At 36.8% G+C, this 19,139-nt stretch overlaps 1 protein-coding gene across 1 annotated transcript in view; it reads right to left on the bottom strand.

Annotated features, from left to right (window-relative positions):
- Positions 1–19,139, bottom strand: part of CORIN (corin, serine peptidase) — a 126,681-nt gene that overhangs the window by 5,748 nt on the left and 101,794 nt on the right. The window contains exons 16-18 of the mRNA XM_004681309.2: positions 8,595–8,711; positions 6,846–6,895; positions 6,252–6,426 (exon numbers count right to left, since the gene is read on the bottom strand). Coding sequence (XP_004681366.1) covers positions 6,252–6,426; positions 6,846–6,895; positions 8,595–8,711 — 342 coding nt within the window. The remainder of the gene's footprint in view (positions 1–6,251; positions 6,427–6,845; positions 6,896–8,594; positions 8,712–19,139) is intronic.

Here is a 19,139-nt window from a genome sequence, read left to right as displayed (position 1 = left end):
GTTATGAGTGTGGTTGGAAAAATAAGTCTCTTTTAATGCATTCTTTCAAGTCTGGGAAAAACAACAACCTGCTCTTTAAGGGAGATGGCATAAATGGTCTACTGGTATATTAAGCATGAGCTAGAAAGCATGAGTCAAGAATAATGGCAGAGACACCCTTGTATGGGTAGATGCGAAAACAGAAAAGAGAACTCAGAAAATAGAACTCAGGACTGCATGAAAGCCACATGATTCTATTTTCAGTTCAAAAGAAGCCAGCAGTGCCACAAGAACAAGCTATGTTCACATGGCCATTTTCATGAAAAGAGTTAAATTGGGTACAAAGGAAAAAACCAAGTGTAGCAGCTGAAAATCTTCAGCATAAAGGGGCTATTCCTCAGTGATCTGTCCAGTGTCAGAGCAGCGGCAAGAAAGAATGATGTATCTTTAAAGAATTTTGCATGAAGATCTGATGCTGAGTGATTAAGCAGGTGAGGTAAGCTAAAGACTGATCACCAGCAAGAACGGCTGAAGAAGATGCTGGGCTTCCCTCGGTCTAGATGGTGTTTCCTTATTTTCGATCTATATTTGATTTGCTTCATGTTTATACTACTGTCTCAATTGTGCATCCACATTTTAGCTAACAAAGAGAATATTTCAATAGGTAGCTCTTTAATTACCAGATCAAAGGAGAACACTCAGCTATTTATGTACATCAGCTGCACTGCAGCATCCAGGCAAGTGTACAGAGTTTAGGCCAAACAGATGTTCTGGACACAGTAACCTATCACCTGGGGTCAAATTCATCGTCCTCAACTTTAGTGTTGACATGAAAATGTCACGTTTCCACTTGATTCAGCCATCCAAATTTAGAGACATTCTCTTTTATCTTATTTTGGATGTTCTGATTTAATGCTTTTTATCTTATACTTAGAACTTTTTCTTTTTCAGAAAAGAAAATTAACATTTTACTAACACTCTGGTAGAATTCATGCTATTCTATAACATTACCCAGAAATAGCCTGGCTAAGGGGTGATTTGGGGGAAGTTTGAAGGGTTACTAAATCTGCGCTAGATAAAGATACATACACGAATTCATTGCTGGACTAAACAGCTCACAGAACTCTTATTTTTAATATTGTTCTCTGCCTTTGGCCTTCTTTTTTTTTAATTTTTTTTAAAAAAATTTAAAAATTTTTTTTATTTATTTATTTGTGCATACAGAACTGGGGTACAGGCCAGAGGCTCAGGGGCCGTGAGAGGCTTCACCAGAGACAGAGTAGGGAACAGAACAGGCAGATCGAGGAAGTACATTGCTGAGGGGAGCAGCGGGTGGGTCAGGAGAGTTCTGCCACGCCCTGGTGGGTCACGGGGCAGGCGGGAATCGAACTCATGCAGAAGCAGCTCCAGATTCTGAGTGCTGAGCTTTAACCCACTGCGCCACCAGGGAGGGCCTGCCTTTGGCCTTCTTAAGGAATTTTCTGTAACACACGCTGTGAACAAACTTTGGAATAGGATGACCACAAGTGAAGGTGTCAAGCCTCTGGGGTGGGTCTGTAAGAATAGTGTGTCAGGCCACCAGACCTGCCCACCGTGAGGCCATCTGCCTCTCTGCCCTGGCAGAATGCTCAGTGTGCTCTGACCTTCCAATTGTTCAAGGGAGGCCAAATCTTGCATTCGATATTAAGGATGCCTCATCTGAAAATCAGGCCAACAATTTACGATGCAAAAAGTAGATCAGTAGCTAGATTCTTCATTAGTACAAAACTGCAATCATTTCCAAGTATCTCTAGATGTGTGTCAAATGATCTTCTCACCAACTATGAGAGATAAGCAGGAGCTCTTCTTATTGTATATAGAAAAGAGAAAGCAATGCTGCAGAGCAGATGTAACTCATGTAAAGTCATAGAGAAAATTAGAGATGGAGCACTATGCTGGTCCTTTAGCCCAAGACCACACCCTTTCTACAAAACCTCCCTGACATCAAGGGAAAACACTAAGGCATTAACACAGGAGCCAGGTACTGGCCAAAGGAGCCACACAGGGTGACTCCTACCCAAACAACACAAAATACAACACAAAATACATGGAAACGATTTTGGTTATTCTGGGTAGATGTGAAAAAGTAAGATGATGTGGGTTGAGAGACAATTAATGGTTAGGTTCATTTAACAACTTGGCTAGGGAAGGCCTTTGAAAAACTGACATGTAAATTGAGACTTGAGTAATGAGAAGGAGGTATTTGTGTGACTCTACAGGAGTGTTCTGAACAGGAGAATTCTGAACAGGAGTGTTCTGGAGTGGGCTGGGAGAGAATGAGAACTGGAAAAGTGGAGATGGCAGAAAACCCTTTTCAGAGTTTTACTGGAACAGTTACTAGCCCAAAGGAAACAATAGTTGCAATGAAGAGGAGTTGGAAGTTAGTTACATTAAGGCATGTCTTCTGAAGAGAATGATCCAGTCAAAGGGGAGAAATTAGTGATGAAAAGTAGAAATAGATAAAACTGGAAAGGAGATGAATGACTGGCAGAGGTCGCAATCACCTCAAACTTAAAGAGAGCTTCATGGGGACCAGCGTGGACTCAGTGAATCATACTAAAACTTTCAGTTCCTTTTCTGAGTAAATTACAGAACTGTTAGATTATGGTAGATCATTGAGCCCAGTGATTCTGTTCTGAAATATGAGAGAGGAAGCTGCCCAGAAATAAGTGGAAAGTTAAGTAAGATTCCCACTTCCAAGTGTGAGAAGTCAGGCATTAGCCAGACACCTAGTAATTCTTAGAGAGTGCTCTGCAGTTTTGAAGAAAAATGACATAGGATTTCAAAATGTGGTGTTCACATCAGCTCTTTGTTGGAGGTTTGCCTGGTGCACAGGACAGAAATACCGAAGGACAAAAACATTGATGGTCATGGGGACAGGACTAAATTGATGAGCCAAGGGGAGACGTACGCCTATGAAAGGAAAAAAATGAGGACACTGGTGGACTGAGATAATAGGTGAGAAGCCAACATTTTTGTTGAAGGGAAGTGTGCTAGAAGTCAACACATGGTGACCTGGCAGAGTTCAGGGTGTGGCCATGTATTGCGATAACAGCTTCTCTGGCAGGCTTCCTAGAGAGAAATTCTGACATCTTCTCATGGTGTGCTGGTCTATGAAGTTAATCCTAAAGTCTTCAGGGATGGAAGGAGGCAGCGAGGTCACTCGTTAAATTACCAATGCAAATCATTCTTTGTTTCTTATAACTTTGAAGTTGAATTTTTATTAAGGATTGTGGGACTTAATCTGATCAGCTTAGTAGATCATGTTCTAATTTCATTTGGGATTTTAAAACACCTCTCCATGGAAGAGTAAAACAAATTTTCTTTTCTTTACCAATGTAATTAAGAGACAGACAAGACAACCTACAGATCGATTACACTGGACCTCATTAGAATGTTGGATCAGGCTATGAAGTAAGTCTCATTAATTGCAACATTTGATGGCTCCAGAAGAGAGTAAGGATTACAATTAAAACTTCTCCAAAGCTTTCAGGACCACTGGAGAGATTGCAAAATAGAATTAGCTATTAGCACACATTCAAACTTTTGTTTGAAGTTGGGCACTTTCAAACTTTTTATGAATGGGACAGCCCTCTCTTGGCAGTTCTGGTAAATTCAGTGTTCCATGAAATTTCACTCCCAATTTGATATCATATCCATCCATATCCTTAATTATAAGCACATATTTCTTATTTCCTCAAGGAGGAAACTTAAATACAACATATGGAAATGAGAAAAGTGCCCTATGAACCTGGAGTTACTAGCACATAAAGAGTGTTATTCCCTTAAAGAACAGTTGGATTCATTTAGATAATCATCTTTTGATGAATGTATTCCTTCCAGTATAATCTGTTTATCATGGCATTATAAATCAGAACTGTAAAAGACATCTGGAAACATCTGTCCCATCCTGAAGCAATAAATTTACAATGTATTTCCTGACATACAACACAGATTCTTGAAATCATTTTGGGCTTGACACATTTCTTCACAGCAAAAGAAGCCAGTGTCAAAATGAAAAGATAGCTTACTGAATGGGAGAAGATATGAGAATAATGTGTCAGACAAGAGGTTAACAGCTGAAATACATACAGAACTCATAAAACTTAACAGTAAAAAAAAAATGTTTAAATGGGCAAAGTATCTGAATAGATACATCTTCAAAGAAGACAGAGATGGTAACAGGCATGTGAAAAAATGTTCATCAGCTTTTGTCATTAGGAAAATGCAAATCAAAACAAAAATGAGATAGCACCTTATATCTATAATAATGGTTACTGCCCAAAGACAAGAAACAAATGTTGTCAAAGTTGGGGAGAAAAGGGAACCCTCACACATTGTTGGTGGGAATGCAAGTTAGAGCAATTATTATTCAAAGCATTTAAAATGCAAATCAACAAAAATTAGATATCACCTCATTATCTGTGATGATAGCTATATCAAAAGACAGAACAAGAATTGGAGATGTAAATTGGTGCAGCCATTATGTAAGGAGATTCCTCAAAAAATTAAGACAATAAATACTACATGATCCAACTATTTGATTCCTAGGTACTAGTGTAAAGAATTTAGAAACTAAATCAAAGATACATATATGTACTTCCATGTTTACTGCAGCATTATTTACAATAGTGAAGTTATGGAAACAAACTAAATGCCCAAGCAGATGAATGAATATAGAAGATGTAAGTATATACATATAATGAAATACTACTCAGCTATAAAGAAGGTGAAATTCTGTCATTTACAACAACATGGGTGGAACTGGAGATGTTAAACTAACTAACTGAGATGGAGAAAGGCAAATATTGTTTTATTTTACTTATATTGGATAAAAATGCAAAAAAACAGAACAGAAAAACTTTTGGATTATAAGGACAAAATAGTGGTTACTAGAAGGGAAGGAAGAAGAGGGATGGGTAAATTGGGTAAAGGAGGTCAACTGTAAGGTGATGATTGGAAGCTAGAATTTTGGTGATAACAAAAATGTGGCCTATATAAGTTCTGGCTTTTAAGGCTGTATACCTGAAACCTATATAATGTGGAAAAATATTCTTGCAATGAAAAAAAAATTTCTCAAGTAGAGATACTGACTTGATTTTTTTATACTTTATTTTCTGCAAAAGAATAGCCAAATAACTATTTTATGGTCTCTTATTGCATTATATTCTAAATATTAATTTAACAATCTTCACTGGATGGCACTCCAGGAAGTAAACATTTTACTCATTTCTGAAATGCTTATTCATTCCTGGCGCTAAATGAGAGCTCTATATAGAACCTAATGTGGGTTTCTATAGAAACAAGAGTTCTAACAAGTGAATAGCTTTGCATAAGAAGATGTATTACTGTTTTGTTAAATGGTAGCAGACACTATAAAAGTTTGGAATTTTGTGTAGTTGTGCTTTTGTTTTTTGCTCCTAAATTGCACAACAATTAGCCACACAAAACAGGGAATTTCAATATTTGTTAATTTGGGATAGGTTTCCTCTTGGTTATTTTTTCAATTTTTTTCTACTCTCTTCATGCATATTGTTGAGAGGTCATTTTATGTGCCAATGTGACTAGACTATACTGCCCAAATATTTAGTGAAACACAATTCTAGATGTTTCTATGAAAGTATCTTTGGTAAGTGGACTTTGAGGAAAGCAGATTACCCTCCATAATGTGAGAGGGCTTTATTGAATAAATAAGAGACCTTTACAGAACAAAGACTGATCTTCCCCAAACCAGGAAAGAATTCTACCAGCAGGTGGTATTTGTATTCCAACCCCAACTCTTCCTCAAGTCTCCAGTCTGCTGATCAGCCCCATCAGATTTTGGATTTGCTTGGTCTCTATGTCTATTTATTTTGGAGAGTTATTTAAAAAAAATAACTAATATGGAAAAAAATGTACAAAATAATGTAAAAATAAATTTTTGTAAAATAAAAAATAAATAAATAATAAAAAAATTAAAAAATAACTAATACTGACTGGAAATTCAGTCTTCTAAATGTTTCCTCCTCCTAAAACATAAGTCATAAGTAATATACAAGCTTTACCAATAAATGAATAGCACATACATAGGATGGCCAGAATGAGGGGTGGAATATCTAAGTAGAAAAGACTAGGAAAGTAAATCCAGTGGGCTTTTGTAAAGATGTGGTTTCACCGATTGACATGACCACTGATAATGCCCAAGTGACAAAATGATCAGTCATACAAAGCAAAAAAGAAAAGTCACAGCTTACCCCTCGAAGCAGTGTGCAACTGTCAGAACCCACTTCCTGGCAATGAGAACGCAGCCGCAAATGTGTCCACTGGGCTCACTCTGCAGGGAACACTGCCATGGCCACCTTCCAGGGCGACTGGTCCGACCCCCAAGGATCCTCTTGTTCATTCGGGCAGCAGGCCGGCGCCCACAGTCTACCAAGGAGCAAAGAGAGTGTGTGACCCACTCTCAGCCCAGCTAAATGCTGGCAGTTAACTGACCAGACAGGTGATTGTTTACCCCCTGAGCCAGCCAGTTGAATTAACTTTTTTTTTTAAGATTTATTTATTTATGCATACAGAACTGGGGTACAGGCCAGAGATGTGAAGGGTAAGAGGATTCACCAGGGACAGAGTGGGGAGCAGAACAGGCAGATCGACGAAATACACTGCTGAGGGAGCAGCGTGTGGGTCAGGAGAGGTCTGCCTCGCCATGTGGTCACCTCCAGGGCAGGCGGGGATCGAACTCATGTGGAAGTGGCTTTAGCTTCTTAGTGCTGTGCTTTAACCCGCTGCGCCACCAGGGAGGGCCATGAATTAACTTCTTATCCCACTATTAGGCCACTCATTCTCACCTTGTGTAGTGCACAGAAGAGAAATCTTACTTCTGCTTTGACAAGCCTGCCTAGAAGTGGGAACAGAAATGGCATAATATTCAATCATATATTTATTGTTCACTTCAAACACCTTATGAGTGAGAACAAGACATATTCAGCTGCTCTTTGTAGCAATATTCTTACTGCAGGGATTGGTCAGGCAGGGGTATGAGTTGTTACGACCATGTGGGACATGTATTTTCTTTGTTTCATATCATCACAAAAGGTCACATTTGTGGCAAGAAACAATGTGGTTGGTTGTGGTACTACCCAGAATGTTGACTCAAACATTGATCCTCAAGTAGGGTGAGGGCAGGGGAGGGAATTGGGTGCTTATCAGAATCAATAGTGAGGAGGGGGCATGTCAGATATTCTTATGCTTGTAAAGGTGTGCATGCCCTAAAAGACTTAAAAAAATAACTTGAGAGAAATTAAATAATTAAAATAATCCTTAAAAAGTTACAGAACAGGTAAAGGAATTGAATATCTAGACTGGAAAAGAATGAGACTTTTGATATTAAAATGCGGTTTTGTGATGAGCTGATAGGAAGAAGGAGGAACTAAAGTTATTCCCTGCAATTCTACATGGCTGGATCAGAACCAACAGCTAGAATTTTAGAATGTGTGGTTTCAGGAAAGGAAGAGCTTGCTGAAGTTGGAATTAACCTTTGAAGTAAAAAACCTGGGCCATGTTTAAGCATCTATTGTGTGGCTGCGCAAAATAATTCAGTTTAGGGTATGTTAAATTTTAATCATAAAGTTCTCTTCCAATCAAGAGGCATTTATTCACAATGTAAATTTTAAAAGTAACTGTGATGGGACTGTCATAAATACTAAGATATACTTAGAATCTTAGATCGCTCCGAAAAAGATAAACCATCTTTAAATATGTCATTTCCACATTCCTTTTTGATGATTGACTGTATTTCCAGCTTTTGCTAAATTTGCATGGGATTGTGACATAACTTTGTATGCAATAAATTATAAAATCCAGAAAACGCACATTTGCTTTTTTGCTTTCCCATCATCTAAAGCCATGCCTGTTCCTTACACTCTCTTTCCTCATCCTGAATTTCTTTGTATTCAGACACTGTTAACCCTCCTGTAAGCTTTGAACAAGTTATTTAAATATTCTATAGCAATGTCTTTTGATCCTAATAAACAGTAAGTGCTCACTGCCTCAATTCACCTTCCTCCAGCACTCTACCCACAGAAAAGGGGGCCAGCCTTAAAGAAGGGGCCATGATGTTTTAGGAGAAATTATTTCAGAAGCTTGCTCTCAAGGCCACGTGTTATAACTTGTTTTATTATGTGTCCTTCCCACCTACCCTCTTCCCGGGATTCTCAAGGTTTATCAGTTGTCATTATCCAATTCCCTCTCTTGACTAGTTCCAGCTGTTGTAAATACAATATGCAATTTATTTTACATAGACTATAAAAAAGACTCCAAAACTGTAACCCAAGTTTCTACTCCTTCACCATGACAGTTTCTATAATCATCATGAAAGAAATGTAATATCAATGTCAAGAGAGAAAAAAAATCTATGTTTAGAAAGAAATAAAAACAAATGATGCTCAACTATAAAGGCAAGTAGCCATTCTGCAAAAGCCGTGTATGGATATAAGCAATTTGGATTATTGGGAATTAGAAACAGAAGAAAGGCCCTAATGATAAATTATTCTGGCTGCACAATCCACTCATCACAGCTGTGGTGAACGGTGTCTTACCCTTTTACCAGCAGTTCGTGCAAAGTGGACCCGTTGAGGCTCTCCCAGTTGGGGTGTAATGTCAGCCACTGCATGTCTTGCATCTGTTCCTGTGCCAGTTTGGTCACAGATGGCTCCCTGATAGAAGGGCAAATCCCAAATAAATATTCAAAGTACTATGCCTTTGACCAAGCAATATCATTATTTAGCACTCTATTTTCTTTCAAAAAGAAAAATAACATCATAAATCACTATTTCAAGAGGGAGATTTGTATGAGAAATCTAGCATGAAATATAATCAGCAAGAGGGGAAGTTACTCACAATGGACCAAAGCAAAAAAGATCCAAAGTATGACAGCTGTTTTACTCATTCTCTTTGCTGACATGTATTTGAAATTCAAGAGGTGTTAGAATTCCAATATATACAATGTAAGATTTCCACGAACTAAAGGCAGGAATCAAAAGTAAAATAAAAAAATTGTAGCACAGGTTGTTTTGTCCATTTTTTTTTAATCATCATAATACTTTAACGTAAAAAAAATAAAGACAATACTAAGTAGTATAAAATTGTAATGGCTATTTTTTCAAATGACTGCAAAATCTTTACGCACTAAAAGTTAGTTTGGAAAGTAGAGAAGGGCTAGACAATATTATTTTGCTCTGCCTATATTCTCACTCAACTCCCACCAATATCTTCCTGTGAATGTCTCAGTCATTCCAATAAATATGGTTACAATGTATCTAAGATTTGAAATACTTAGATTTCAAAAGTATTTAGGTTTTTATATAAGATATGCCATGAAATAGTTGGTTCTTTTAAGTAACTCCATATTTGAAGAAAATCTTTTGAATTTTCTTCATCCGCTCTATCAGGGTAGAAGAGATGTTAGTTTTAGACAAAAGGAGAGCCTCGCTAAACCTGGAAAAGATGCAGGTACTTTTCTGGATTCAGAAAGGAAAATAATTCCTAAGAGAACTAAAATCAGCGCCCTCTCTGGCGGCACAGCATATTATGGTGCAGCCTATGAAGCTGCCTGCAGCCGCTGCAATACGAGTTCCATCCCTGGCCAGGGAGTGGAACCACACGGTGCAGCAGACCTCTCCGGTCTGCCTGCTGCTCCCCTCAGCAATGTGTTTCAGTAGATCTGCCTGTTCTGCTCCCCACTCTGTCTCTGGTGAATCCTCTCACCCCCCACACCCGTGATCTGTACACCAGTTCTTGTATGCAAAAATAAATAAATCTTAAAAAAAAAATCAGCTTTACTTTTCTTTTGAAGTTGGAAGTGGACTCCTGGGGTGACAGTTGGGGGTGAGAGGTACATACACCATCACCTCATCACCATGAGGAAAGTGACACACATGTGGAATGGTGCCTCTGTGGAAGGGTTTGGACAAAGATACCAAGATAACTTAGGAGAATGACCTATAGCATTGGTTTCAAGTGAACCTGGAAATCTCAAAGTTGTAGCAGCATCAGATTTATATGCTTAGTGACTCTTTTAACCATGGGATGGCATTTCTTGAGGAAAAAATGGGGGGAGCACAGGAAGTAGAAAAAAAGTTTTCAGTAAAAGAAAGAAAAACTATCATTTCACTTGATTATTAGTTACTAAAAAACTATCATCATCATATAGTAGAAGCAGGAAAATTGAAATTTTCTCTATTTTATGAGTCTGTGAAGCACACAGTTCTCACATACTACTGAAAAATTAAATTACATCAATGATAATGATTTAATCCATCAGCCCAAGAGGTGGCCTCTTCCACTTTGATTTCACTGGGTGTCTCTAAAAGATCCAGATAGTGGGATATTAACAGAATTAACAATCAAGAACCTGTTCATTTAAAAAAAAAAACTTTCCAAATCATTAATTTTAATAAGGAACATACTCTCCTAAATCACATGCAGTATTGAAAACTAATGTGACCTCAATTAAAAAGGAGAAAACCCTTTAAAGAAAACATCTGTTGGCAGAATGAAAGCCAGATTAAAACCAAGTCCTTTATAATGAATAATTCTAATCATTTGATTTCAAAACAAAGGGTATAAGCCCTGACCACACTTAAGAAGAGTTGCACAGGATTTAAATTTATTTAGAAACTTGACTGAATTTAGAATATTGAAGACTTCATTAAGCCTACTGCAAAATAGAATGTATTAATGTTCTCCCCCAAACCAAATGAGGATCTGGCTTTTTGTCGACCCCACAAGTGCTATACATGGAGACACAGTGAGATATAAAATAAGAATCAGAGGCCACACACAACTCATGGCCTTTTACCTGACACCTGTATCCTGAGAATTGATTCTGCAACAGAACCACCTATGGACCTCCTTAATCCAGCAAAAAGCCAAAGGAAAATAAATCAGCTGTGATTTTGTTGTTTCATGTAGTCATTCTTCAGGCCCCTATCCACAGGGCAAGAAGGGCTTTGCACCAGGAGGACAATTTCGCTTACGATTTGCACTGATGCTCAATAGAGAAATCACTGCAAAAGCCACTTCAGTGAGCTCACTGGCAAGGCTCCTCAGTTACCTGAGGTTAGAAGCCAGGCAGTGCACACAGATGCTCTTGCATTTCAGCCCTTAGCCTCTAACAAGGAAGGCGAATCTCTGTTACATGAAGTGGACAATCTAAAAAATTCATCAGGAAGAGGGAGGTGTCATTATAAAAGTTAGTTTTCCATGAAATTTTGAAATACCAGCATGCTTCCCCTACACAAAAATTAATCTTTTAATGCTAGAAATGTCATCCTATGGCCCTTTTGAAACACAAACCTGATTCTCCTGCACAAAAATTAATCCTATGTCCTGTTTAAAAAAATCCATGTGTTTTTCTTTCTGCCACCACACAGCATCTGAGCTTCTGCATGTTTTTAATTTTTTTCTTTAGATGATATTCAAAATTATAAAAATAGTACTTATCTATAGAAAAAATAACAATCAGACAGCAAAAAAATAGCTTTCCCATCCCAAATGTGGAGAAGCCACACTGTACATCATATTTGCATCTCTGCCAAGTTTTTTCCATAATTCATGTATGTGTGTATATGTGTATACATGTATATACACATATATACACATATACACACACACCTATATATATGCCTCCCTTTAATAATTATTTTTTTAAGCTACACATTTATTGTCTGACTAGTTGTTGAAATCCCTAAGATGACAGGGATGCTGATACAGCTGCCCTCCTGGGGGTCAGGTGCTGTTCCTCTCACACTCCAGGCCTGGATCCACGGGATACAGTTTTCAGAGGCCTCATTCTCCCAGCGCCCGTGATGTTTTGGCTTTTAGATTTCATCCTCCAGGCACATAGCCCCCATAGTAGACATCTGAAGCGCTGAGGTCTCAGAGCAGCAGAGCGGGATGATGCCTGTGTCTTAGTCTGACTGCCGCGCTCTGTAGATGATTCTTTCCCTTTGTCTACCATGAACAAAGAGGGTGGTAGGCAATGTCTACTCCCCCTTTTATTGCATCATGCTGCTCTGTGTGGTGCTGACGTTTTCATTAATTTGTCTTAGAAGTCTTCTATAATACTAGTTAATATTTATCGGCCATTTTCTAATTACCAAGCACTGAAAGATTAACCCATTTGATTTTCCTTAATCTTTTCAACAACTTTGTGAAATATGTTATATTCTTATTCCTTCTTCTAGAGTTTGAAAAAAAAATTGAGGCAAAGTGCATGAGTAACTGGTACAAGGTCACATTGTGAGTAAATGACAAAGCTGGCATTTGAGGCCCCGTGGTCTGGTACTAGGTAGTAAGTCCTAACACTGAACACTACATGATCTTCCTTTATTAACGTCATAGTCACGCCTTTTTCACAAGTGCACTGTCTTTCATTATAGGACTGTACATGTATTTAATGAACCCAGCCACTATTGATGAATATGTATTGTTTCCCACTTCTGGCAATAACAAATGAGAAACTGTTAATAACCTTAACCATTCACCTTTGCCTATGTACAGACATATAATTTTAGAATTCCTAGGAATAAAATTATGGATCCAAAATTTAAACATTCAGCAAATAGTATGAATTTCCCTTTCAAAGGGTAATGATTCCAATTTGCAAACTCATCAAAATATGTGCACTTTTTAACTCTTATAACTATGCATGCAATATAAATCATGCTATTATAAACTATCTGTAACTTCATAGTTGTTCAAATGTTATTTGACAAAATTGGTCATGCAGTTGACAACACCTTTTTTCCCTATTATATATAGAGTGACAATTTAAAGAAATCCTTTTGGGTAGAGAGTAAAAAAGAAAAAAAAAAGCACTTCATCACTTAGTAAATCACTGTATCCTTAGAAAGTTGTATAGGGAAGACAATCAGACCTAAATGCTTTTATAACAGTTACAGAATCACATATTGAGAAGAAAATTGAAGAAGCGACTAATGCAGTGCCCCTTGAGAAAAGTGAGCCACAGAAACCAACCCACCTCCAACATCTGTACAAATGGGATCCCACACACCGTATGCCTGCATATGTAAATGTTACACAGTTGACAAGATGCTAGAGAATATATATACTATCTTACTCTCTTGACAAATTATCATTTAGGTTCAAGTACAGAACTCTTGAATTTCTTGAAACAGGAAACCGTTGTATTCATCAGAATCACCTGCTAGACCTGTTAGAACAAAAGCAATTGGCTCCAATCCCAGTTTTTCTGCTTTGCTAAGTCTGAGATAGAGCCCCAAAAGATGCTTTTAACATGGTCCCAAGTGACCCTAAAGCTGGTTTGGGACCACATGTTGAAAACATTGATCTAGAATAGGGAGCAGGCTCCAGATTGGCATCATTCCTTGGCTCTCTCTCACATGGGGCAAGGCATGGCTGGAAGAGGAGGGCCAGCATAGACCCAGTAAGTCCTGATACCTCATATCAGCATTACTGGCATCTTATACCACTTCCATGTGGGGCTGTTCTGTGCACTGTCAGAAATTTAGTATCATCCCCTATTTGTGGCTTCTACAAACTAGACGCGAATAGCACCTCACCACTCTTAGAATGGCATTCAACATGTGGCTACAAACATTTTCAAATGCCCCCGTGAGGCAAAGTCATCCCTGCTTGAGAACCACTGCTCTGATACATAGGCTGCTCTGGATCTAAAGGCAGAACTGTACAGAGAACTGAAAGGCTTTTGCTCAAATTTGCTTCTTGAATTGTTTGACCATAAGACAGACATAAATAATGCATAATTTTTTCTCCCATCAAAATGAAAAGATAGGACTTATCCAGAATTCTATGACTGCCTGACATTCTGAATAGAATTATATATTTCAAGACTCACATCTTTAGATAATTTGGCCTATTATTATTCCATTCTCAAGTCATTCATTACTTAATTAAAAAGGCATTTCATACTTGGGTAATGTTGGGCCCACTCATTCATTGATTTAAATGAAAATCAAATCAGCACAAATCACTCAAAATAAAGGGTTTCTTCACTTTCACATAAATAGAACAGTGTGGAATTGTGTATCTAGGCATGTTACATATTTCAGTGGAAGCATAAGGTTTGTTCAAATTTCTTTAAATTTTCACATCATTCCTCATTTTGTTCATTTTCCATCTCTGTTATAATATCCATGTTCAATTGCATCTACTGCTGGGGGAAGATTATCTGAGTATTTGCCCTCAGTACTCCTTTTGAGATGCAGGTGTTTTGTGCAGTGGGCAAGATCGATTATCTGCAATTCCAAATACCTTTAAGCACTACGTATTTCATAAGAAAACTTCTTTCTTGAACCCTGCCATATTATTTTTGTTTCCTATAGACTACACATATAAATAATAAAAGCTAGTTAAGCCATTTTATCAAATAGAAGGATGACCTGGGAATTTTGACAATAAGGCATGATAGCAGTCAAGTAGAACACAAAGAACACCACTATAAAATAATTGATCTGGTTAGACAGGTCAACTAAACACTTTACACAACAATATCCCCACCAATAGAAATGGTTAAAGGAAAGCAAAAGTCAGTTATTTTTCTAAAACAGGCTGGATTTATAAATATATTTGATTTATAGTCTATTTAAAAATGTAAATTTTATTCATTTGTCTACCTCAGAGGTAGAGTTTGTTAACTATTAGTTATCAATAGATATAAATGACAAAAATTATCTCAAAGCAGAGGAAATATGACCATAAAATTAGACGCTCATATTTGAAAAATAAAAATCAATGAAATGAAGTGTTTAATCCGTTTCCAATATAAAACTATAACATGAAGTAAATATAAATTTATCAACTATTAAGACATCATTGTTATTAGAAAATTAAAAATTTCAAGCTAAATTTTCATTAAAAAGGTAAGTTAATGTAAAAATTTTAACTAAAATGTCATTTGATTTTGTAAAAGTCAATCATAAAACAAACTGATGTCACGTTATATTTTTTAGCAAAAGCTTTATCTTTTAGAATCTACACTTGTTCGACTATTTCCTCTTGGCTATTTTATCTTCAGAAAGTTCCTGCTTTTCAGGAACTTGCTGGTATGGCCATGAATTGGATATCCAAAGGAACATTACCTTAGTAGAATTTAAACAAGTGAGTCAGACAAGGGTTAAAACTGATGGCTATGGATTAGGATGTGGAACAGAGATGGGACAACAAGCTCCTCAGTGTAGGGCCAGATGAAGTCCCTCCCTCAAGTTGTTATTTCATGAAAGGAACCAATTACAATCATATCTGATACAGATTAAGTGCTTTAAAGAGGACAAAATAAGCAAATAGGTAGTGACTTGGTAAAATCTTCCTAAAAAATTTAGAAGGTGGCCCAGGGAGGTCCTTCTAAATAGTTGATGTAAAGCTGAGGCATGAATGATGAGGTGGGATTAGCTGTGAAGGTCTGGAGATTAACACAGGAACAATGAAGGCAAAACTCCTGAGGTGGGAATGATTTTATTGTATTTGTCAGTAAAAAGGGCAGTGTGCCTGAAGTTTAGTGGACAAGTGGAGAGAATAAGAAGATTGGGTCAGAGAAGGTGGCAGAACTGTCAGACTATGCAATGTCTTACACAGAGTAAAAAATTGGATTTTGAGTCCAAACTGTGTTAGTAAGAAAGACCAATGTGGCTGCCACGTGGATAATACCATTGCTGATTCTCAGACCAACATGGAGATAAAAGTAAGTCAAATTGCCGTCGATTGCAAAGACAACATGAAAAAGATATTAGATCAGAAGTTAAATTATCACTAGGAATCTCCTGGTATAGTCCCAAGAGGAGGATGCTGCATAGAAGCATTTCTAACAGAAGTTAACACCAACCTCTTCGGTCAATTCCTGATGGAATCTTCAGGTTGTGAATTATGCTTTTATTTATACAGAACCCATTAGTATTCATGTCTACTGGCAATATTATAGTGCTGACAGCTAGGAAATCTGATGCCCCCAGAGACTTTATGGAGATTGATTCTTCCCATTCCAGAATCTTCTTGTTCATAATTATCCTTGATATTTTTAGAATAAAACAAGGTCTAGGAGAATACTTAATTCTGGAGAACCCATAGAAACCATCTTTGATTTCAAAAATCTTGATGTGGAACTTTTAATGGGTAAGCATTATTCTTTTAACTATGGATTGGACTGTAAATCTGATTAATTCAGGATCCCATATCTTTCCATCCCAGTTAATAAACGGTGAATTTTTCTATACCACAGGGAGGTTTCTATTTAATTTTATAAAGTATTCATTAACTCATCTGAAACAGTTTGACATTCAGTTTTGAACAAATATCCAAATTCTTGATAGAGCTTGCTGTTAACTGATCAGTTGGAAATGCTCTTAAAAACAACTCATAGAACCACTGGTGCACATCCTTGCCATTGTCTTGGCAGTAAGGATTTGTCCCCTCAAGTGTAGTCCCCAGAGCACTCCCACCACTGAAGCTCCCACAGACCTCTACTATGTCCACTGTGCTCCCCCATTCCCCCACCTTCTCTCATTCTCTCTACCCTCTCTGAAAGCCACAGATTTATATTCAGCTTCCAAAAGTTGTTTTTAAATTTTGTCTTTGTCTGACCCTTTGTTTGATTTTTTCCTGAATTCCACCTATAAGTGACCATCTAGTATTATCTTTTACTTTTACTGCTCTTAGCACAATTCCTTCCATCTCCATTTATGTTGCTGTAAATGACACAGTTTATAGTTTTGATTTATGGTTTATAGTATTATTTATGTTTATAGTTTTGATTTATGTTGCTGTAAATGACATAGCTTATACTTTTGATTGCTGAGTAGTATTCCATTGTGTATATATACCACATTGTCTTGATTCACTCATCAGTTTGGGGGTACATTTTACAGTTTTTCTGTTAACACAAATGTTAATCTATAAAATAGTCTATCTAAAAACAAGTCCCTTTAAAGCCATACTCTGACAAATGCTTAAGAGAACAATGACCACATAAGTAGGTTTAATAAAGCAGAATGAAGTAAAAAACAAAAACCTGGTAGATTTGCTTTGTTCATATCAGAGTTATTCATAAGTCAAAGAAGTGGAAACAACCTAAATATCAATCAATTACTGAATAAATAATCAAAAGATGGTTATATCTACACAACAGGATATTATCCAGTCATAAACAGGAATGAAACACTAATACATTCTACAGCTTTGAAAACATTATGCTGAGTGAAAGAAGTCAGACCAAAAAGGTACATGTTGTATGAAATGTATATAATAGTCTAATCCATAGAGTAAATTAGTGTTTCAGGGGTGAGGAAAGAAAAAAAATGGGGAATGACTGTAATAGGCATGGTTTATTTTCAGATGAAAATGTTCTGGAATTAGAGAGTAGTAATAGTTAATACAAGTTTGTGAGTTGACTTAAAACAATTATTTGTATACCTTTAAAGAGTAAAATTTATGAAAATGTAAAAAGTGAATTTAATGGCACATTAAATTTTTTTTAATGACTTAAAGGTTTACATGCACAGGACAAGCAAACTGGGGTAGGTGTTCTACTGTCCAGAACTGAATCCAACTTTGAGATTCATGGAAGTTAACCAATAAGGAAACCTTCCAGATCATATAGTTCCTATATAGCAAATGAAATTTGAAGCTAGGAAATTTTTACTGGGAATATACATTAGGGGAAAATTACAATATAAATCCTTACATTGTGAACTATTAGATAATATAATAGGTACTGTCTTTGTGGTTTTACCCAAGACACAGAAACATTCCTTGAAAGGATATTTCTTCTTTTCATCAACTCTAAAAGATAAGTGAATAAAATAAATTGCAACTTCATAAGGAAATTTTTGCCAAAATTGTACAATGTGTTTCCAGATGATATAAATTTATGTAGCAATAATGCTTGTGGAGTCAAGAGACCGAGAAAGTCAGATTCCCTTAAACCAACTTCCTCATATACCAGATGTCTCAACTGAGCATTTGGCATGTATTAGAGGGCAGTCTAAATCCTGATTTGTATTGTTGACTAAATAAATGTCCATATGTTTTTGATATTGGACATGCAGGTAGCAGAATCAATATACTGTCATGAAAATTTAGGGGCCTGATTTATATTCTTGTCTAATCAAATAGTCATCAGACTTCCAATCTAAGGTGAACACTGGAGCTACATCCAGATGTGGGTAAAAGGTCTTTCAAATTCAAGAAATATCTCTGAATCTTCTTGTTTGGACATATATTAGTCAAGAGCCTAACATTTGCACTAGATATGGAAGGTGTTATTTAGATCTGACTATTTTTAAGTGTAGATATTTTTGGCCAATTGCCTCTATCATTAAAGCATTTAATTAGAATCCATGTAAAACATATAATTTGATATAGATCTACCTTTTTGACAAACCACCTTTAAAATGAACATTCTCAAGTAGATGAATGACCTTTTCAGAATATATGACATGTGGACACTGTCCAACAGGGTTTTTCTCTAGCTATGTTTACTGAATGAATAAGTGAATGTCTAATAAGTTTATATTACAATATCAAAATAATAGAGTTGAAATTTTTTTCTTACATAGTTTTATTAGGAATGATATACACAATGCTATAAATGAAGCATTCTCAAATGACAACACATCTGAAATTGTTTCCTAACCTTAAGTTCTGGTTGTTTACTCATGTCTTCCCCAGTACTAGCTCTTTGATGATGCTTTTCACCTTGGTTTCCTCCACAAAATGTCTACTCTAGCACAGGACCCATAAGCAGATACTCAGAAATAATGGAAGGGATACTGAGTAGAATGAGATGAGGTTGCTTTTTCAACAAGTTTCTGATGCAGAGTATGTTGAAGGTATAAAGACAGGTCAGTAAAGTAGATACTATGTTCCAGAAGCCAATGGAAGGTAGATTTTCCTTATGTCCTCTTTCTGGCAATGGAGTGTACGCCAACCATCTACTCATGTCCAGACAGACCCTCCACTTGGAAATGTTATACTTGGAGGAAATGACTTGAAGGCTCAGGGCTATTGTAATTTATTTGATGCATCGGTGGTAGCATTGTGAATTGTGGTAGCGTGGCAGCTAGTCTCCACACAGTGGGGTAAGCAGG

This window comes from Condylura cristata, unplaced genomic scaffold, assembly GCF_000260355.1.
Source record: "Condylura cristata isolate star-nosed mole 26May11 unplaced genomic scaffold, ConCri1.0 scaffold00012, whole genome shotgun sequence".
Lineage (NCBI taxonomy): Eukaryota > Metazoa > Chordata > Mammalia > Eulipotyphla > Talpidae > Condylura > Condylura cristata.
This window is presented reverse-complemented; position numbering and strand designations above follow the sequence as displayed.